The 23,126-nt window shown below is 37.1% G+C and overlaps 1 protein-coding gene across 3 annotated transcripts; it reads left to right on the top strand.

Annotated features, from left to right (window-relative positions):
* The first annotated feature begins 8,810 nt into the window (after nucleotides 1-8,810).
* On the top strand, nucleotides 8,811-12,862 carry LOC145065472 (uncharacterized). Of its 3 annotated transcripts, none has more exons than XM_079012456.1 (6): nucleotides 8,811-8,985; nucleotides 9,088-9,146; nucleotides 9,761-9,966; nucleotides 10,062-11,654; nucleotides 11,732-11,858; nucleotides 12,125-12,862. In XM_079012456.1, the coding sequence occupies exons 3-6, from the start codon at nucleotides 9,769-9,771 to the stop codon at nucleotides 12,751-12,753; spliced, it is 2,547 nt and encodes an 848-aa protein (XP_078868582.1). In that variant the 5' UTR covers nucleotides 8,811-8,985; nucleotides 9,088-9,146; nucleotides 9,761-9,768; the 3' UTR covers nucleotides 12,754-12,862. The 3 variants fall into 3 exon arrangements, with proteins under 3 accessions (XP_078868582.1, XP_078868583.1, XP_078868584.1); XM_079012457.1 differs by having other exon boundaries at nucleotides 9,758-9,966; XM_079012458.1 differs by having other exon boundaries at nucleotides 8,811-9,146; nucleotides 9,758-9,966.
* Nucleotides 12,863-23,126: the final 10,264 nt, after the last annotated feature.

Here is a 23,126-nt window from a genome sequence, read left to right as displayed (position 1 = left end):
AGGATAGGGCAGCCTCATCCTCTCATTAAAAGTATAATATGAAATACAAAGTAACTACATGTTTTTAAAAATTTCCCAATCTTAGTTACTTTAGGAAAAGTGAATTGATGCAATCCCATGAAATTACACTTTGCACCCTTGCTTAGAAGTTAGTGGAGCGTGTGTGGTTTACCGGCACACTAATTGGTTCTAAGCAAAGGTGGCAAAGGGTGATTCATTATTTATCATAGTTCGATGGAGCGTGTGTGGTTTACCGGCACATCGAATAGGTGATCATTACAATGAAGGCACCATGTGAATTTGCATGGTAATTCACACCCGCTTTGTGATCCTCGGTATCCCAGTCACAAACAAGAGGGGCATATCGAGATTTAAACATGCCATTGAATAGTTTCAATGAATCTCATCCGAACCTAGGAATTCTCAATACATTTAGGACTTAAAGTTATGTTTTTTTGGTGGAGAATTAGTGAATCGTCATTCACTTACCTTCATATTATTTGCATGTTGGATTACGGCATCCCTTTTCTAATATGTAAATATTGTTGTTGGATCCTAGCCCTAATTTTTCTTATTGGGTGATAAGTAGGGATTCATATTCTAATCTATCTTTGTCCTTTCTATTTGTAGATGTCGAACGCAAACAACGCTGCTGCTAGTTCTTTCACATTGATGAGCCTTTGTCAAAAGGTCACTTTCGATGGGACGAACTTTAGCGAATGGATAAGATACATTCGCACCATTGCTCGCTATGAGGATAAGGAGTATGTCCTCGATGAGAAGCTCGAGAAAATTAACCCTGAAATCGCTACTCCGACTGAAATGACCGCTTTTGAAACTCATGAGCGCGATGCAACGAAGGTGCATTGCATCATGATAGCCACCATGAACTCCGAATTCCAAAAGTCCTATGAGGACATGTACCCGTACGATATGCATCAAGACTTATTGGAGAGATACCACCAAAACGCGAGACAAGAGCGTTATGAGATTTTCACTAACATGATTTCCGCTAAGATGGGTCATGGAGAGTCTCTTACCGTGCACCTGCAAAAGATGCAAAGGTATGTTGACCGCCTTCGCAAGTTGAATGTTGACTTTGGGGAAGACTTGGCGATCGACATGGTGCTTCACTCTTTGCCTCCAAGCTATAATCAATTTAGGATGACCTACCACATGAACAAAGAAGAGGTCACCCTAAGCAAACTCCAAGGTCTCTTGAGGGTCGCTGAGAGCAACTTCAAGGACAAGTCTGTTGCACCAACTCCCAATCCACCCGCTGCTCCTGTCTTGGCTATTGGACAAGGAAAGGGAAAGAAGAGGAAGGCTTCATCTAAGAACTATCGTAAGGTTAAAGCTCGAGATGGTGCCTCTTCTAGTGGGACCAAATTTGATCCTGCTAAACCCTGCCCTAACCCAAAGAAGGCAGAGTGCCACCACTGCCACAAGATAGGACATTGGAAGAGAAGCTGCCCAGAGTACCTGCAAGCCATCAAGGAAGGAAAGATCAAGCCGTCTTTCGCAGGTATATACACAATTAAATCTAACGATTCATCTCATGCTATTTCTTGGGTTCTTGATACCGGTTGTGGTTACCACATTTGTTCTAATGTGCAGGGACTAAGAAGAAATAGGGATGTGGAGTCTGGAATAATAAATCTAATCATGGGGAACAGAAGATCGTCGCCTGTGACCAAGATTGGAGTGTATTATTTAGTGCTTAGGAATTGTTTAAGTTTAGATTTGAACAATAGTTGCTATTCGCCAGAAATGGCTAAAAACATCATTTCATTTCATGGTTTTTTTAGACAAGGTTTTAGATTTTCTTTTAATAATGAGAATGGTTCTATTTTAGCTTATCTAAATGGTGTCTTTTATTTTGAAGCTATACCATGTAATGGAATTTATGAAACTGTTATGATTGTTGATAACTTAGGAAATGATGTTTTGAACATAGATTCTTCCAATAGTATGGATAGAGCATCCTTGTGGCATTGTCGTCTTGGACATGTCAACAAGAAATGCATAGCCCAACTCCAAAAGGATGGAGTGTTGGAGTCATTCGACCTTAGGGAAGATGACACATGCGAGTCTTGTTTACTTGGAAAGATGACCAAGTCACCCTTCACAAGTACATGTGAAAGGGGTGAGGGTCTATTGGACCTAATACATACCGATGTATGTGGACCGTTTAGATCAACCACGGAGGATGGAAACCGCTTCTACGTGACTTTTATCGATGACTATAGTAGATATGGGTATATCTATTTAATCAAGCAAAAGTCATAAACTTTTGAAAAATTCAAAGAGTTCAAGAATGAAATGGAGAATCAATTGGGCAGGAAAATCAAGATGCTTCGATCCGATCGAGGAGGAGAGTACCTAAGTCTTGAATTCCACGATTATCTCAAGGAGTGTGGAATAGTTTCACAATTGACGCCACCTAGGACACCACAATTGAATGGTGTGGCAGAAAGGCGTAATCGAACCTTGTTGGACATGGTTCACTCTATGATGAGTCGTGCTTCACTATCAATCTATTTTTGGGGGTATGCCTTAGAGACTGCCGCCCATATCCTTAACCGAGTCCCTACTAAGAAGGTTGCCAAAACACCTCACGAGATGTGGACAGGGAAAGCTCCCTCGTTGGCACATATCAAGGTTTGGGGTTGCGAGGCTTTCGTAAGACGAGATACTCACGACAAGCTCGAACCTCGTAGTGAGCGATGTATTTTCATCGGCTACCCGCAGAAATCCTTTGTTACGAAGGACAATGTTGTCTTTGTTACGAGGATAGGAGTTTTCCGAGAGCGAGAACTCATAAGCCAAGGAGACAGTGGGAGGCAAATCGAGCTTGAAGAGATTCAAGAATCGATAGATGAAGGAACCTCTACCACTGGCACTCAACCCGAGGAGGAAACTCCGGTTGAACCGATTGACGAGTCCTTACCTCTTAGACGTTCCGAAAGAGTTAGAGTTCAACCCCAGTTGTATGGTTTTCATATTACTACCGAAGGGGACACGTATATTAGTGATGGTACACTAATAAATCTTGATGAACCTAATAGCTATAAGGAAGCCATGGCAGGCCCGGAGTCTGCAAAATGGAAAGAGGCAATGGATAGCGAGATCCAATCCATGTATGATAACCAAGTTTGGAATTTGGTTGATAATGTGCCCGGACGTAAGACCGTTGGGTGCAAATGGATCTTCAAGAAGAAGACCGACGTGGATGGAAACGGACACACATATAAAGCGCGATTGGTCGCGAAGGGCTTTACTCAAACTCCCGGAGTTGACTATGACGAGACCTTCTCACTAGTTGCGAAGATAAAATCTATTAGAGTAATGCTAGCGATTGCCGCATTTCATGATTATGAGATTTGGAAAATGGATGTCAAGACCGCTTTCCTTAATGGGAAGTTGGCTGAGGATGTTTACATGGCTCAGCCAGAGGGGTTTGTGGATCCGAAGCATCCAAATAGAGTGTGTAAGATTGAAAAGTCCATTTATGGACTTAAGCAAGCATCTCGCAGATGGAATCCTTGCTTCGATGAGAAAGTCAAAGAGTTTGGATTTGTACGAAGCGAAGATGAATCGTGTGTATATGTCAAAGCCAGTGGGAGTATAGTAAGCTTCCTCGTTCTATATGTCGATGACATATTACTCATAGGAAACGACATCCCGACTCTGCAGGAAGTTAAGTCCTGGCTCGGGAAGTGCTTTGCTATGAAGGACCTCGGAGAGGCTTCTTACATTTTGGGAATAATGATAGTGAGAGAAAGAAGTAAGAGACTAATAGGACTTAGTCAGAACACTTACTTAGAGAAGGTACTAAAATGTTTTAGTATGGAAAACTCGAAGAAGGGAGAATTACCGATACAAAGTAATGCCAAGTTGAGTAAGACTTAATGTCCGAGTACCGAAGCTGAAATAGCAGAAATGAGCCGAGTACCATATGCTTCCGTAGTTGGCTCAATCATGTACGCTATGACTTGTACTCGCCTTGATGTAGCCTTTGCTTTGAGCATGGTTAGCAGATATCAAGGGAATCCTGGCAGAGCCCATTGGATTGCGGTGAAGAATATCCTTAAGTACCTTCGGAGGACGAAGGAATGGTTCTTAGTCCTCAGAGGGAGTGATGACTTGAAGGTGCGAGGGTATAGTGATGCTAGCTTTCAGACCGACAGGGACAACTACCGTTCGCAGTCGGGCTGGGTCTTTACCCTGAATGGAGGAGCAGTGACTTGGAAAAGTTCCAACCAGGAAACTGTAGCTGATTCAACGTGCGAATCATAGTACATTGCAGCGAGCGAAGCGTCGAAGGAGGAAATATGGTTGAAGAACTTCATCGGTGATCTTGGAGTTGTACCCGCCATAAAGGAGCCCATGGAGATTTTCTGTGATAATGAAGGAGCGGTTGCCTTGACCAAGGAACTGAGGGATCATGGTAGATCACGACACATTGACAGAAAATACCACTTTATTAGACATCGTGTAGAAGAAGGACAACTCGTAGTGAAGAGGATATCATCAGAAGATAACCCAGCAGATCCGCTTGCGAAGGGACTGAGTAGGGTTAAGTACTTGCAACATGTTAGGAGTATTGGGCTGAAGGATGATATTAGCATAGATTAGATAGTATTAGAAACGTGTAATAGATAAATGTAATTAACATTTGATGATTAAATAAAGGAGTTTTATTTATGAGTAATGTTACTGTCTTATGTTAATTGTTTAACTATTGTTTCATTTTGCATGTTTTGACTTCCAGAATAATTGAATTTATTAAAAATAATCGAATTATTCAAATTGTCCACAATCGTTCATATGTTGGAAGTAGATATGAATGAAGATTGTCGTGAATTGGTGCGTAGATTGTCTAAATGGTATTAGACATGGCAAAAGATTGTTGCGACGTTCATGAGTGCTTATGAACTAGTTTTGAGCATCAGAACAAACCCGTGCTTGCTGGAATCACCTTATGGAATATGATATAAAAGGGTGATCGCAAGACGATAATATCATATAGTCTTAAAACCTAGATATATGGTTTGTTATTTGTTGATTGATTGTACATTGATAATGCGAAAACGCATCAGTAACTCGGTGTTATAAAACGCATTGTTGTGTATAGTTGATTAATGAATAAGTAAATGCATATAAGTCGAAGTTTATATGTAACTTTTATCCTAAGAAGGTAAAAGCGATATCTCGACCGTTCGATGATTTGATTTGACTTATGTGCCGGGCCCGGTCAGAACTGAATTGATGTGTTCGATTAAGTTCTTTGTCAAATAAATCGGAGATTGAGAAACCTAAATGCTTGACTAATCATTCCATAGAATTGTCAGCATGATATCTAACAGAGGACTGTACGATCCCTTATCTAAAGGACAAGATTGATTAGATCAGAGTTTGACAACGTCTTTGAGAGCTATGATTGCAAATCGAATTGTACTTGTGCATATAGTTACTAGACTTATCCAAGTGGGAGACTGTTGGAATAGTGTCTAAGGCTGCAACTATATTAGGCAAGTATTTGACCCGATTGTGCATGGTCCTTTTGGGTTGCCTTCACCATAGCAACTTGATAGGATGATTTATTATGAGAGAATAAATATTATTTATATATTATGAGAATAATATAAGGAATAATAATATTGTTATTTGATTAATATAAGTCATAAATTAATTAGTATTAATTTGGTGACTTAAAGAGATTAATTAAATACGAGGGTATAAACTGTCAATTGTTTGATAGTTACACTTTAGACTGTAAATCCTTAAAGGATAAGGGTTGGACGGATTCTAGGGCTTAGGATAGCTCAAAATCGTCCAAAGCTTATCTAAGGTAAGGATTTGGATTGCTTTAAGGAAAGATTATCCAGCTAGGGTTTAAAGGTGAAACCCTAGGAGTCTACAAGTATAAATAGACCCCTTAAGCAAGGGAAATCGGCATCTCTTCAAAGGAAAAGAACCCCTGGCCGATTTCTTCCCAACCTCTCTCTCAAATCATCCTCTTTGCTAGTTGGTGTTTGTAAGCCATTAGAGGAGTGAAAATTGTGACTCTAGAGCTCCAAGACAACAAGATCAAACAAGAGATTCAAAGGTAAACTTCTAGATCTGATTTTGTATTGTTCTTATACCTAATTAGTCATTAGAAGTCTTAGATTCAAAGCATGTTTAATTAGAAAGCCTATATCCAAGCATTAGGGTTTTGCATACGCACATAGGAAAGTTCTTATGGCTAAAATCCCATCAGTGGTATCAGAGCCTAGATTGGTTTCTATTAAATTGTTGCTTGTTTGTTTGAATCTTATTTGCAAAATTCGATTTTTGTGTTTCTGAGTCATGGACTCGGCGAGTCCCATAGTGGACTCGGCGAGTTGGCCTGACTCGGCGAGTCCAGAATGGGTACTCGGCGAGTCCGAGCGTCAGGAAGGGCCAGATTCGGGATTTTTTTGGTATTTATCTTATGGAAACTTGCCTTTATCATATTAGATTAACCCTGATCCGATTTTTTGATATATACGACTATAATCTTGATCTAATTAAAGATATTTATCAACTAATAAAATGTTTAATTTCCTTATATGATAATTAATTAATTATTTTGATTAAATTGGTAATTATCTTGCAAGAAATCTTGAATAAATCAAACATGGATAATTATGGAATTAATTGTTAATTAAAATTATTTGTTATTTGATCCTCCATGTTTTAAATGTTTAAAACTTGTCCTCAAGTTTTGAAATTTATGTTTTGTGATTAAAAGTTTTAATTTAGACAATTTAAATTTCAAACCCTAGATTTTTTAAAGGTTAAAATACAACCCTATACTAATATAATATTACAAGATTTATATATATATATATATATATATATATATATATATATATATATATATGTATGTATAACTAAAATGCTAGTCTTACCGTTAGTAGGCCTCATTCACGAAGCCGATCTATAAGGTGGGTATAAGGTTGCGACCTATAAAATGGCGCTTAATGGGTGTACACTCACACCCACCGCTTGCTTGATCGGTGGAGGGTCGTTAGCCGAACGGGTAGGATAGGGCAGCCTCATCCTCTCATTAAAAGTATAATATGAAATACAAAGTAACTACATGTTTTTAAAATTTCCCAATCTTAGTTACTTTAAAATATCTCAACTTATAAATTTTTTGGTTGAGCTAAGGCTGGTAGGTATACCGAAACCACACACTGCGGTAGGCTTAATTAGATAAACAATACGGTCTGCAGTGAATACCACACTGCCTGGGTGCGATAAATTGCGATGACCCCCGACGCCAAGTAAATTCACAATGTCTTGCTTTATATTTTTGACCATTTGGAGAATAATTAAAATCTTTTTTCCACTATACATAAACAACATACCTTAAATCTATATACCACAATACAAACACTAAAAACCTCATATTGTGTATATATCATTAAAAATGTCTTCATCATTTTCCATTTTGTCGGATACACCGAGGAATCATAGTTTACTGGGAAAGTTATGCAAACAACATTTGATTATGTTTTTTTTTTGAATTAATGTAGTTTTTTAATTAATTTAAATAAGTATCAAATTACATTTTAATATATTTAATTAAAAAAAAATAAATAAAAGATAATGAGAAATGACAATTTACTATCAGTGGTTAGGTGAGTAGAAGATGATGAAAAAAAAGACATAACAAGATGATAGATTGGGTGAGTAGAAGATGATCCAAGATGGAAAAAAAATAAAATGTAAAAATGAAACCAATAAACAAAATCCACTTATTAAAATATTAGATTTGTATACACATTGCAATTGACTGTTAGTAGGGTTGTAAATGAACCAAATGAACGGGGGCTTGGTCTCTTCAAAAAAAAAAAAAAAAAAAAAAAAACGAACCGAACGAACACAAACTGGGGCTTCTTCATGTTCCTTCGTTTAAGTTAGCCGAACAAATGAACAAACACGAACGGATAAACGAACAAGTTTTCTTATTCATGTTCGTTCGTTTAACAAATTACATTGTTCATGTTCGTTTGTTTATGTTCGTAAATAAGTTAAACGAACATAAACGAATCACCTTAAACGAACAAAGATAAAAAAAACATAATTGAATATAGTAATGTAATCAAACACAATTAAGCATATTTGAACAGAAAATGAACTTATATGAACGAACATAAACGAACGTTCACGAACATAATTGAACGAACGAGACCATTATTCATGTTTGTTCGTGTAGTTACGAACGAAAATTTGTGTTCGTGTTCGTTCATTTATTAAATAAACGAACTTCCCGTCGAACGGTTCATGAACATTTCACTGAACATTTAGTTTGTTTACCGCCCTAACATTCTTCAATGTTATTAATTATAAAAAAACTAATTCTTCAAATCCATACCTTTATTTTAATTTAAAACTTTTTTCTAAAAGGATTGTATCGTGTGTATGATATACGATGCAAAAGTTTTTATCTAAACATAAGTAATCGGTAAACCGTTATTTCTATTTATTTAAACTTAATGAAATATATTATAAATTTGTTTTAAAGTACTATTAAATAATTCTTTTATATTTATTTACTAAATTATAAATTAATTTGTACCAAATAATATATTGTCACTATCGAAACAATGTCGTAATCAAACAATACCGTTTGTTTAAGATTTTATGGTTTAAATTTAGCACCATATTGTTTACAGGGCTTTTATGAAATTAACACAAACTACAAGGACGAAACAGAAAAAACAAAACCACAGTATCTCGGCAGCGGTTTCTTATTAGCTTCGCATCGCTTTCTCTTTCTCCATTATCTGGTTTTATTCGCTTAACTCGCTTTCTCTCTCCCTACATTTGTCTGCTGTGCGCGTAATCGCAAATCCTAGTAAGAAAATGCATTTGCAGCTTGTTAGAATCCGTGGAAGTGAAAATCGGCGAATCTCCGGCTACATTTTGATACCGGAATATTAGATTCCGGTGAGAAATCTGTCACTCATTTGATAATAAGGCTTTAATCCAACACTCTGCTTTCTCTCTCTAAAAACTCCTTTTTCTGATGTTGCTGGGTTTTTATTACAGTGCTAGCTTCTTTTTCGGTCGTGCGTTTTTACACTCGGATTCGATCTCGCTTTTTTGAGGTAAACACAAAATCCGATTCTCTTTTATTTCTTCCGCAATTACAGCGTCTTTCTTCTAGTGATTTTCGGTAACTGTCGTTGGTAGTGATAAGTAACGGTTTCCTAATTTCTTCTTCTTCTTCTTCTTCTTCTTTTTCGCTTTTAGCTTAAATCTGAGGGGTTATTGGAGGAAAAAAATACGATAAGAGGAAAAAATTAGGGTTTCTTTGTTGTGTTGGATTTGTTTTGATAAAATATTGATGTGAATGTGAATGTGAATGAATATGACGGTTTTGGTTTCTATGTTTGATTTGGTTTTATTTATTCGTTTTCATTTTGTGAGTTCTTTAATTAATATGCTGGAATTTTACATTTAACAATAAATCCTGTGATTATTCTTGCAACTTTGTATTTGTTTATTTATTTTGTTTCTTTCAATATATTCTACCACATAAATTTATAGGTGGATCTTTAGTAAATTTACAGCACCACATCTCTCTAGTCCATGTCTTCATGATACATACATAGATTACTCCGTAGTTATTTCTGGATGTGTTTCTTCATATTGTTAAGGAACATTACATCATTTATTTTTTACCTTAATTTACTACAAACTCTAAGATTTGCATTAGCAGGTGGAAAGATGAACAGAAATAGGAATCTGGAACACCCTATTCCTGGATGCTTGGGAAGAATGGTGAATCTTTTTGATTTGAATACAAGTTTAGGAGCAAACAGGCTGCTCACAGAAAAACCACACTATGAAGGTTCCCCAGTGTCTAGGTGTCAATCAGACGTGTCAAGAACTCGTGTAGTTGAAGATCGGATGAATGATAAAATGGTAATTGCTTCAGATTGAGCCTTTTCGAGTCTTGTATACTTCTACAAATTAATGAAATGTACTGATTTTTATTTCCAACCAAATGACCATTACAGATTTTATCTGAATTAGCAAAATCCCCATCAAATAAGAAGAAATCAAATGGAACTCCAATAAAGATGCTTATTGCTCAAGAAATGTCAAAAGAAGAGGCTCCTAAACAAAGTCCATCCAATTTGGTTGCCAAGTTAATGGGACTTGACACCCTTCCAGAACGCCATCAACTTGGTTCAGCTTCATACAGAAGCAATAACCAAAGAGGATCAAGGAGTCATTCTGGATCATTGGACTTCATACAGAAAGAGCATGGATTCTTGGAAACAAGAGAACATGATGAAATTATCAATCAATCCTGTAAAGATGTTTTTGAAATATGGCAGCAGTCACCCCAAAAGGGAAGACATAAAGAAAGCAAGAGCAAGAATGAGAAAAACATGGCTCTTGTTCGTGAGAAGTTCATGGAAGCAAAACGTTTATCAACCAATGAAAAACTTCGTCAGTCTAAACAGTTTCAAGATGCTTTGGAAGTCTTAAATTCAAACAAAGATTTATTCCTCAAGTTTCTTCAAGAACCCAATTCCTTATTCTCTCAACATCACCATTTACAGTCTTCTTTACCTCCTCCAGATTCAAGACGCATCACAGTTCTCAGACCTTCTAAGTTGGTAGATGCTCATAAGCTAAACAAAAATGGAAAACAGATTAATGAAGCTCTCCAAATGAGTCACTGTAATTACAAAAGTCCTACTCAGCCAACTCGCATTGTGGTACTAAAACCTAGCTCTATACAGCCACCTCATGAAATGACAAGTGTCTCCTCACCTCCTTCGACATCAAATGATGATGGATTCTATGGGGATCTTGAAGAAGATACAAAAGAAACCACCACACAAAGTGGCCTTAGAAGAGATGAAAATGAAACCATTCTTTCTTCTGTTTTTTCAAATGGTTATATAGGTGATGAAAGTTCATTTAGTAAATCCGAAGTTTATTATGCAGCAGGGAATCTGAGTGATTCAGAAGTGATGTCACCAATTTCTCGACACTCATGGGATTATGTTAACCGTTTTGGAAGCAGAAGCCCTTATTCTTCTTCTTCATTCAGTCGTGCATCTTGCTCTCCTGAATCTTCTGTTTGTAGAGAGGCTAAGAAACGTCTTTCAGAAAGATGGGCAATCATGTCTTTAAATGGAAGTGTTCAAGAACAAAGACATGTAAGAAGAAGCTCCAGTACACTTGGCGAAATGCTTGCTCTTTCTGACTTGAAGAAAGAGGAACAACACTGTGTAAATAGACAAGGGTCTTCTAAAGGTGATGATGATGATGCTGATAGTAGTCCTAAAACTCTTGTTAGATCAAAATCTGTTCCTGTATCTTCTGGCTCAATAATGGGCCAAGTTTCAGATTCGGTAAAAGTAAAAAAAAGTGATACTAAGGATTTGACCAAGGAAAAAAGTGTTAAATCATCGTTGTTCAAGGGTTTGTTTTTCTCCAAGAGTAGAAAGTCTAGCAAACAGAAATCCCATAAAGATGATGAACATCAATCTTCAAGAAACATTGGTGATGATGGATCTGAATGCTGCATTAATGATGTAAATGGACCATTGAGGAAAGAATCTTGCCAAGGTCCAGCTGATGATCTACCCGAGGTATGCTTTCTATTCAAACTTGGATTTAATCTTTTTTTTTTTTTTGCTTATTAAGAAATTCATTTTCTCTCATAAAGCTTGGAACTTTTGGGAATGCAAATGAGAACCAGGAGCAGCCAAGCCCTAGTTCAGTCTTGGAGTTGCAACTTGAAGAAGATGACAACACAGCAGTCTATTCTTGTAGTGCCAAGTTGAAAGAACATGGTAAATGTATTTTATTTTCTAATTCTTTTTAAAGTAAATTACATGTTTGGTCCTTGTTCGAGGTTTTTGTAACATTTTTGGTCTACTAACTACTTTTGGTCCCCGAGTATGGTTCCAAAGTTAGTCATTTTACTCGAAAGTACAGGAAACAGAGACGAAATAAAAACCTCAAATAAGGACCAAAATTGCAAGAGAAAACATTTTGGGGCCAAAAATGTATCTTTTTATTATTTTTGTAACATGCACTTTCTATGTGGTATTAACAGGAGTAGATCCGATTAAATTCAATAATTTAATCGATAAATCACCGCCAATAGGATCAATTTCACGGACTTTATCATGGGACGAGTCCAGTGTGGGGCCCGTTCCCGGTAAAACCTGGAGTCCAGAGGAAGAAGAGCAGGAATATTTCTTGTATGTTCAAACACTACTATCAGTCGCCGGAATCAATGGCAGCTCACCGGAAAACCCTCTGGACCCATCTTTAAGAGACACATACATGAGCCTGAGCCTAACCGATAACCACCCTGTGGCGGTGGTTCACCGGTCAAAACAAAGACAACAAAAGTCAACTGAGAGGCTCGTGTTTGACTGTGTGAATGAGGCATTACGTGGGGTCCATGTGGACCGGGTGTGGGAGCGGATGAAGGAATGGATATCAGGGGAGGAAAGATGTGTGTGGGATGGTGATGATGAGGATGGCGGCAGCATGGCGGTGGAGAGGGTGGTGAGGAGGGAGGTGGTAGGGCGGGGGTGGGCGGAGGATTTGGGGTTGGAAATTGATGATATAATAAAGAATGAAATAGAAGAGAAGTTGGTGGAAGAGCTGGTGGAAGAGTTGACACTTGACACCATTAGGTTGAGTGATTTTGCGTTACACTCTTTGATTTGTTAATTATGTGTATTATTCACAACAAAACTCGCAAGTTTCCAACAATCACGGCCTTTTGTTTTCCCTTAATAGTGCAAAATAAATAAATATATATATATATTTTCAGTACAAATTCGGGGGTCTCTTGTACAGTTTTTTTACTTTCTTTGTTATTGTATTCCAAGTATTGTATGTTCGCATTTTGGATTTTAATAATTATCATATTATTTAACAATATAATAGTATAACATAACATGGTTTAGGTTTGAAAGGAGTAAAACTTGGTTAACTGTCTACATACAGAAAGAAAACTAGTTTAAAAAGAAGAAGAGGAATAGTTGGCATTTATTTTGGACAGGAGTTACATTGAAGGGGAGATTCTGACAGTGGAGTGAGATGAAGGTATGGTGTTGCAGGGTTAGGATAGAATCCAATTATGTGTCATACTCAAACCTGACCTTCTTTCGAGGCTCTGGATTACAACTTAGGAAGGTCCCAACACATGTTTGTTTTTTACGCGGTTGGTCCCTTTCGTTAGTCAATCTTTTGTTTTCTCCGTTACTTTAGTACGACCCATAAGACTACAAGGCACATGGGTAAAATTGGTGGTAGTTGTGCTACACTTGTCATATGCTACGTAGGTTTGAGTCGGCAATACAACATTTTAGTTAAATTTGTTATTTACATGAAGTGGGTTGCCATAATTGTCATGTTATTTTTTTTATAAAATTAATTAATATAGAAAATAAACATTTTAAACATATATATATATATATATATATATATATATATATATATATATATATATATATTAAATCTTAAATTTCATTAACTTAAAAACAATTACAACACACCAAAAAAAAACTATAGAATTTCAAATTACAAACCAAGAAATTTGAATAACGAAACCGTGAAAATAAAATAACGAAACCTAGATATTATATTTTTTTTGCAAGCTTCTCTTTGACTTTTATCGCCATTTCCCTTTTGCATCCGGTGAAATCTAATGTGTTTCTCGCTAAGATCGTCATGGCTAAGTTTATTCTTTCTCTTGCGTGATCGCCAAGTATTGATCTAAGGCCGACTCTAAATTGTCTATTTTCGTTTTTAGTTGCTTGATGTCATCCGAACTAGTTGCCGTTGTTTTTTTTCCTTTCGCTTCGTTCGGTTTCTTCCCATGGGACAAATGACTCTTGGAACCTCAATGCCTCATCTTCATTGAGATCAATCATGACATGCGCATCAGACGATTGACTATGCGTCGTTTCGGATGTTTTAGTTCTATTAGAAGAACCACCTATAAAAGATTCAGAAACGTCGATGTCTTGCCATTTTTTTTTTGACAATTTCACAATATTCAAACATGTAGAAATTTGAAATTGGCCTCTTTATAATTCCTGGACATTTCAAGAGTTTTTTGCAAAATAGTTTCGTTGTTTGTGCCACTTTGTCATTGTCGTTTGACACTCGAAAACACCTCATTAAACACCGTCACCACTTTGTTGACATATTTCCACTTCGAATAAATTTAGTATTTTTTCTAGTACTCCCAAAGATTCATCTCCGTGAGAAAACACTGTGTAATTTTTCGGAAAGAGTTGGACAATATTGGTTGTTTCCGACCACCGGATCTTTAGAAACATCCACTCACGCACAAACTAACACCTTTTTCTTCGGCCGATGTCCATTGCTTTGGAGCCGCCCTTCCACCTTTTGTGGGTTGTAGTCGATTCTCTTTCGGCTTCGATTTCGTTTCGGGGACAACTTCGAGTTCCCATTGAGTTTGGAAATTCATTGGGGAGTTCGGAAGATCGTCAAATGGGTTGAAGTCATTTCCCATCTGGGATGAGAAGTTCATTTATGGTTGGTTTTGAAATTAAAGTTGTCTTTAGAATTGAGGTTGGTGTTTGTATTGAGATTGGTTTTGGGCTTGAAATGGATAATAAATACCACCAAAGTATAATTTTGGAGGTGAATAAATAGGCTAATCGCTTTGATTTTTAACGAAATTTGGTGAAGAATGTGAGATGTTTGTGTTTTGAGTGTTTCTTTTGGTATTTTTTTGAGCTTTTGGGTTGGAAGGAGAAGTCATTTTTTCCATAAAAATTATGTTGTCTTGGTGAAAAAAAAAATGAAGAATGTGAAGTGGGATAAAATATGATATGTAATGGTATTTATATAGGGTAAAATTTTGGTATTTTTTGAATTTCTTTTTTTTTTTTTTTTTTTTTTTTTTTTTTTTTTTTTTTTGAAAAAAACAATTATATTGATCATTCCTTCAATTGCCAACGTTTACAACCCATTCAAACTTTCACCCTCTCTCATTGGCACAATTCTACCGAGTTGTCGAGCCGAGCTAAGCATACCGATTCCTCGACCCGGTTTTCGCCGAGGTTACCAAGTGGGTTGTCGAGCCCACTCCCACCAGCCTAATGAATGGTCATATTCCATTTTCTTCTTATTTACCATATTTCTTTCTTTTATTTCTTTTTCTTTCTCTTTCATTTAATCCTCTCCGTTCTTCCTTCGTTGCTACAAGCTTCTAAGTAAATCAAAATCAAAGAATGACATAATGCAATTGCGGGCAATCAGCTATTATATGCACTTAATGGGCAAACAATAACCCACGAAGACGTTTTCTTTCCTTGTACAAAGAAGAAACATTATTTTTTAATCTAACCCATGTCCTTTAACACAAATTTTTGCATATGAGATAATTTATTTTGCTATGTCTTCCTTGTTATCTTGGTTACATCTTAGAAACAAGGATCCACTAATTTCTTGAAGTTTGACCTCCTTTTCATAGCAATTTTTAAGGGTTGTTGCACACATTCTTCATTTGTTCATATCTCCCAAATTGTGCCCAAATTTACCAATACTCATACTTATGTACTCAATCCCCTGTCTACCATATAATGTCTAAGTTTAATTTACCTTTGAATCGTATGTTAAAATTACATAAGGATGTATGTTTTTCACTATAATTACAATTACGTCATTTAGATTCATTGATACTTTAATTATTTTTTATATAATAGTTGAAAAATCATCTCATATTCTCAATCTTTTTACCATGCTCATATAAATATATATTACTTGGGCAATAAATCAAAGGAAAAATGACACAAATGCCCTACAAATTTTTTAGGACTGATCCGTTTAGTCCCTAAAGTTTTTGTCGGACTTTATGAGTCCCTAAACTAGGATGTCTTGCTCTCTTAGTCCATGTCAACCTGTAATAGCCGGTTAAGTAACATTTTAGACCAAAAAAATTCACATTGTGCCCCTATATAGCCAAAAAAATAAGTTAGAGGATCAATTCGTACAAAAAAGAACTCTCATTTTCTTCTATAGCCGATTCACATTCAATTCGTAAAGATTATTGAACCATTAGAGTTTAATTTACTGTGGATATTATATAATATTAAATTTTTACACGAGTTTTAGTTTTAACATCGTATAATGTAAAAAAATTACATGAATTTTTTACTTCATAATTATTCGTAAACATTAACAACAAAAATAAACAGATTCACTTAACCCTTTTAATTTTAATTGATTTATTGAGTTATGAAAAAGTCAAATCACCGTTCGTCCATGCATCTACCAGTAAGTGAACAAAATTAGCTCATCTCCCTATGATTCTTTTGTTGATCAAACAAAGACAGCTTCACCATGCGGTCTCTATACACTCAAACCTATAAATCACTTCTACATTCTTTTTTTTTTTGATTCATCTCACATTCTCACCCAACATTCAACCGATTTACATAAATTAATAGAACCATCTCTTTAATGGATTTTCAACATATATCTACCGCTATCTTCTTCTTGCTCTTTCTATTTGTTACTAGCACACCTTGTAGCACAATTATCTTCTACAATCGAGGGTGAAGACGGAAAGAAGAGCAGCGATCGATTTCTTGGGAGGGTACGAATTGAGTGTGAATGGGCTTTAGAAGAAAAGGAGAGTTTTTTTTTTTTTTTTTTTTTTTTTTTTTTGTATGAATTGATCCCCGAACTTATTTTTTTGGCTTTGTAGGGGCACAATGTGAGTTTTTTTTGGTCTATAAGATCACTGAACCGACTATTACAGGTCGATAGAGACTAAAAGAAAATGTCATATTCAAGTTTAGGGACCCATAAAGTCCGACAAAAACTTTAGGGACTCAACGGGTAAACCTAGAAAGTTCGTAAGGCATTTGTGTCATTAATAAATGAACAAATTACTGAAATGGTCCCTATGGTTTGCAAAAAGTTTACGTTTGGTCCCTATGTTTTATTTTTCACGTTGGTCATCCCTAACATTTGCTTTTAATACGCGCTTAGCCCCTACGTTCATTTGCCGTTAGACCTCTCTGTTAATACGCCCCACGTGCCTGGCACGCCAGGGGTATTTTTGTCTTTTTAATATTAAAAGCCTTATAAGAATGCTATTCAAATACGTGCCAATCATTCTTCTTCTCTACGCCTTCGACATCTATTCTTCTTCTTTGCAACTTCTTCAATTCAGAAAACGGTAATGGCGATAAGATGTGATTGTGGTTATCCAATTGTTATACGATCCTCGACGACCAAGAAGAACCCTGGAAAACGATTCTACTGTTGTATTGGAACGGTAATTTTAAGTTTAATCGATGTTATTTCTGCTCTTAACTCTTAATCGAAGTTAGACTATTGAAATTGTAGGGACCACAATGTGTGTTTCTATGTTGGGTTGATGAAGATAGTTATGGTCATGCCAACATAATGAAAGAGCTTCAAAATGAAAGTAAAAATTGAGGCTTTTGCTACTATGCAGTTGGGATTTTTTTTATGGCAACTCTAATTTACAAATAGTAATGTAATCAGTTTTAAACCTTTTGTTTTTGCTTTTTGTCTGAAATAAAATGTAATTTTAATGGTGTAACATCCTGTTTCGGATCGTCTGTGATTTAGGGTTCATGGGCTGCAACCCGGGCATGAGAAAGCCTTGAGGTTGCGACGAGTTACTAGAAGCGTATGGCTTCTCGCCACATTTCCGAGGATATGAGGTTCGTTGGAAACATACTTATAACGAAGAAGCTATGATAGTTTGAAGTTTTGGCAAGCTTAGTCCTTATTGAAAAATGGGTAGCAAATGAGTACGCAAGGCGTAAGTATGTGTATGCGCAGTGTACTTATGTGTGTAGCATGGATGCGGAGACCACCTAGTACACAGGGCGTACTAGGCAGAGAATGTAAACCCTAATATTTTGAGGTGACCCTATTTAAGGAACATAATGACCTCGTTTTCAGCCACCATTTCCGGCCTCCAACTCCTCTTAAAACCCTAATCTCATTTCCATGGCTTGTGTGAGTGTGGTGGCTCATTTGATTGCTTTTGGTGAAGCTCTTGGTGAAGAAGGAGTCTTGAAAGAGGATAGCTTGTGCTTCTAGCTTGTGGATCTGAGTTCTACACTTGTTGGTGCATCTTCTAGAGGTATAAAGTTCGAAACTTGCTCATTGTTGTGCTAGTTCTTCTTTTGGGTCCATTTTTAGAGTTTTATGTCCCAAGATTGGAACTTTGTGACTTTGGTAAAATCCAGAGCAAATCTCTTGTCCTTTTAAGTGTTTTGGGTTGCCTTGATTCCTAAAAATGAAAACTTGGTCATTTAGATTTCTTCATGCATGTGTTAAGAGGATTTAAGAGAGTCTTAATGGTTATTTTGGAAGTTGGGTCCCATTAAGACATGCAAATTGATAAAGTCGCCAACTTTATCAATTAGGAGCTTGTAACAAAGCTTCCCTGAGGTTTGGATGCTTTAGGCTGAAGTGGTTAAGTCAAGAATGGAGTTTCTGGACCTGAGCATTACGCCCCGCGTAGTCCTAGTACGCCTCGCGTACTGGTCTAGCTCCTCAATCAGGATTTGTGTGTACGCTGAGCGTACCAAGGGAGGTACGCCCCACATAATCTCGCTGTGGGCTTTTTGGGCTAAACTTGCATTGGGCCTTAAGTGTTGGGCCTGGATTTTGGGCTTGCTGTATTGGAGATTTTGGATCAGATGAATATATATATATATATATATATATATATATATATATATATATATATATATATATATATATATATATATGTCTCAACCCTTGTGTTGGGCTTGCCATTTGGACTTAAGTTTAAGGGTTGGGCCTTAGGAGAGCCCATTTAGTATTGGGCCTAGTGGGCTTGGGTTATTTATGGGTCGGTTAGTGGACTATCTTTAGACCTAATGAGGGAGGGTTTGGTCTTAGATCCTAATTGGGTTAATTGTGGGTTTGGATGAGTGTTAGAGGCCGGTGTGCAACAGTAGCATTTATAGGAGTTGTTTGTCATCCGAGGTGAGTCTTCTCATTATACTTACCTAAGTGGTAATACAGTGTGACCGGAGGGTTTGTATTTATGATTTATGATGTATATTATTCTGTGCTTTATTGGTTAGGACCGGAGGGTCTAACCCGAGTTGTGAGACCATAGGGTCCTCACTGAGACACATGGACCGGAGGGTCCTTATAGAGATATAGCCATGAGAGGCTAAGTATTTGTGTGTGGTATTTTGGGGAACTCACTAAGCTTCGTGTAACATCTCAAAAATCAGGTATACCTTGTGAACCTTCTTCTTTGAGTGATTGTCGTATTTAGCCCTTGATAAGAAGATGTTTGGTTGGCAGGTACGCGGGGCGTACTGGGGTGTACGCTCAACGTACTTGTCCGCGTTCTAATCGTGAAGGATTTCCAAGTACGCGGGGAGTACCCGGCCCAGAAGAGAAACCCTAATTCCTTGAGCCTCCCTATTTAAGCAACCTTATGGCCCTTTTGTTGGCCACCTTTCCCAGAGAATTATCATTTCTAAACCCTAAATCTCGTTTATATAGCAAGGGAGTGTCTAGGAGAGCTTTGTAGTGTGTTCTTGGCCATTTGGAGCAAAGTGAAAGCCTTGGAAAAGGAAGAGTTAGAGCTCAAGCTTGTGGATCCGGGATTAGCAGTGAAAGAAGCTTCATTTTGAGGTAAAAAGCTTCAAGATTTACATCTTTTTTGTTCATACCTTGTAAGAGAAGTTTTAGGGTTTTTGTCCCCAAGTTGATAGCTTTATGAGTTAATGAGCTCTTAGAAGCCGAGATCTGTCCCATGCTAGCTCATTTAGGGTTGTTATGTGATAAAAATCCAGTCTTGGTTGTCAAAAGTTGTTCATGCATGAGATATGGACCTTTAAAGGTTGGAAATGGAGTGGTTTGGGTGTTGGTGACTTACACAGCCATGCAAAGGCCTAAAGTCACCGACTTTATGGATTAAGTCGTATTAGAGAAGTCAGATCTGGAATTTAGACGCAAGTCTTAACTAATTAAGACCCAAAAATCAAAGAAGACTGAAACTGGGAATTATGCCGGGCGTAATCCCAGTACGCGGGGCGCAGGGGGTCGCGTTCCCCGTTTTTGTAAGGTTGCCGGGTACGCCCAACGTACAGGGTTGGTACGCGCGGCGTAACCCGGAGAGAGTTGAATTTTGTTGACTTTTAGGGTTTGGTCAATATTTGGGTCTTTGAGCCATGAGAGGGGTAAAATGGTCTTTTACCCTTCTGAGAATGCCAAGAGAGAGTTTAGTCTAGCCTTTGAGAGCTGTATTGATTAGGGTATTTATTCCATGTAATTAGGCGAAGGCTAGACCAGATTTTTACCGAGTCAGAGATTTACCGAGACACCCGAGGTGAGTCTTCTCACTATACTTTACCTTGAGTAGGTAACCAGAATTATGAGATAGAGTGTCTTGTATACTATCTATGTGATGTGTTGCACTGCATTATTTCTATGTGACTTATGCCGTGTGTATATCAGAGTTAGGACCGGAAGGTCCACAGAGCTAGGACCAGAGGGTCCAAAGAGTTAGGGCCCAAGGGCCCACAGAGTTATAGCCTCGAGCGGCTAATATGTGTTATATGTGGTATTTTGGGGAACTCACTAAGCATTTATGCTTACAGTGTTTTGTGTTATGTGTTTTAGGTATTAGTGACGATCGCGGGAAGGTGCCGACATCATTCGTACACACACGCGGAGTTTTATACGTTCTTTTGATCTTGGGATATGTTTTATGAATTGAGATGTGATACATTGAGATTTTTATAATAAATATGAAGGGGAATGTGTTTTGAAAATGCGAATTTTTTTTTAAATTTTTATGGTGTTACACTTCGTGCTTACCGTGTTGTGTGATATGTGTTTCAGGTACTTTTCATGATCGCGGGAAGACACCGGCTTGATTGTACACACCAGTTAGAGATCATGATTTTGAGGATTCTGGGATTCTATCAACATTGTTGACTTGTGTTTTGACAACTTATACAGTTTATGATTTTTAAGAAATGTGATATTGAGTTTATGTGATTTTAAAAATGAAAATTTTATTTAAAAATTTACAGTGTTACAAGTGGAATGGATTTTAGTTGACTGGAATGGAATGAAATGTAATTGTAGTGGAATGGAATTGATTGTAATTGACTAGAATATAATGTAATTTGGTTTTATTGTAATTGGAATGTACTTTGGTTTAATCGTAATGGTGTAATGATTGTAATTGGAATGGAATTGTGTAATGTTGTTGGAATGTAATTGGAGTGGAATGGAATGGATTGTAATTGGCTGGAATATAATGTAATTTTGTTTTATTGTAATTAGAAAGTACTTTGTTTTGATTGTAATGTTGTAATTGGAATGAAATTGTGTAATGTTGTTGGAATGTAATGGAATGAAATAGAAAAGATAACAGGATGTTATCTAAATATAGAGGATATCATCATAACGTTAACAAAAGATATAGATGTGGTCAAAAGATCATCATAATGTTAACAAAAACATCAACACATTACATAGTGTAAAAAGCCATTACATTAGGCTACAAAATAAAACAACTAGGATGCTTTCAAACAATTGTCTTGCCCTTCTTCCCAACCCCACTTGGTCTCCTCTTAACAACACCACTTGGAGTGCTCTTCCTAGCCCCACTTGGTGTCTTCTTACCAGCAACACTTGCACTGCTTTAACCTGCACCACCAACTCCACTTGCACTGCTTTGACATGCACTACCAACACCATTTGCACTGCTTTTACCGGCACCACTTGCACTACTCTGACCTTTACAACTCCTTTTGTTATGACCAAGGTTTTTCATTTTTATCATGTGACAAATTTCTCTTTCCTTGTAGCCCTACTACCCTTCATTATATCTTCCAATTCAACCACATACTTCCTTCTCTTCTTCTTAGGTCTACCAATGGGAACATGATGCTTGGGAGGAAGCAATGTTGTAGGACAAGCATACTTTTCCATTTTTCCCACATTCTTCATCCATTGATTGGCTCAATCTTGAAGGAATACATCTCCTTCCATGTTCTCAGCCAATAAGTGGGATGCACCCAAGTTTCAGGTAAACCAACATCTTTCTTGTTTTTTCTCATGTCCCAAATTGTCACCAATGCATGTTTACAAGGAATGTCTGTGAGTTCCCATTTCTTGCATGAGCATGTGTGGTTTTTCATGTCAACCACACATTGGTCCATCCTTGGACCTGTTACTTGATACTTGGCATTCCCACAAAAGACACTTGTGCACTCTGCTGCAGCTTTTTTGATTTTTTTCCAATACAGTTGTAGTAGTTAGAGTCAGAGGCCGAACTGCCTTATCAATTTCTTCTGGAACAGTCACAAGCCTTACCATGTGGTACTCTCTAATGAATTCAAGACAATTGATGATTGGTTGATTAAGATCAAACTCAAAAGTTGGTGCTTGAAATTGATCTTCAAGGTGTGCTTGACCTCCGTCAATGAAATCTTCCAAATGCAAGTAATCACTAGTTGTAAAAGGGGGTATTTGAACTCCGCCAATTGTAGCAGGTGGTGTTTGAACTTCACCATCATCCACTGTTTGATTAATATCCCTATTTGGACTTGATCCCCTGTTTTTGAGTTCTTCCATTCCAACATTAGCCTTCTAGAAAGGGGTTCAACAAATTCTTCTATCCTAACTTTACTTGGGTTTGGGAAACAAAGTATGTGTGCAACATAATTTTACCATGCTTAGTGTAAACATCTATCAATTTGTGATTAGGCACGAATGTACTCAAGTGATTAATATCACTATCACTAGCCAAGGCATACAAACCAATGTCTAAATCTGAAAATGGTTTTTTGAAGTGATAATATAACAACTTACCGTCCTTGACTTGATGAAGCTCCTCCATTATTTCATCAATGTCGAGAACACATAATGTATCACTATCTAAAAGATCAACATATTTGACTTTTCCCTTCACGTATTTTCTGTCCGGAAACTTTGTGAACTCTCCACTATAGTGCAACCTGATGGAGAACACAGTCAGGTGACCACCTGTGTGTAGAGAAAAAATTAAACTT

The sequence above is a fragment of the Lactuca serriola genome, chromosome 8 (assembly GCF_051521515.1).
Source record: "Lactuca serriola cultivar US96UC23 chromosome 8, Lser_US96UC23_V15, whole genome shotgun sequence".
In the NCBI taxonomy this organism is placed as follows: domain Eukaryota; kingdom Viridiplantae; phylum Streptophyta; class Magnoliopsida; order Asterales; family Asteraceae; genus Lactuca; species Lactuca serriola.
The sequence above is the reverse complement of the archived record's forward strand: the minus strand, read 5'-3'. Positions and strand labels throughout refer to the sequence as shown.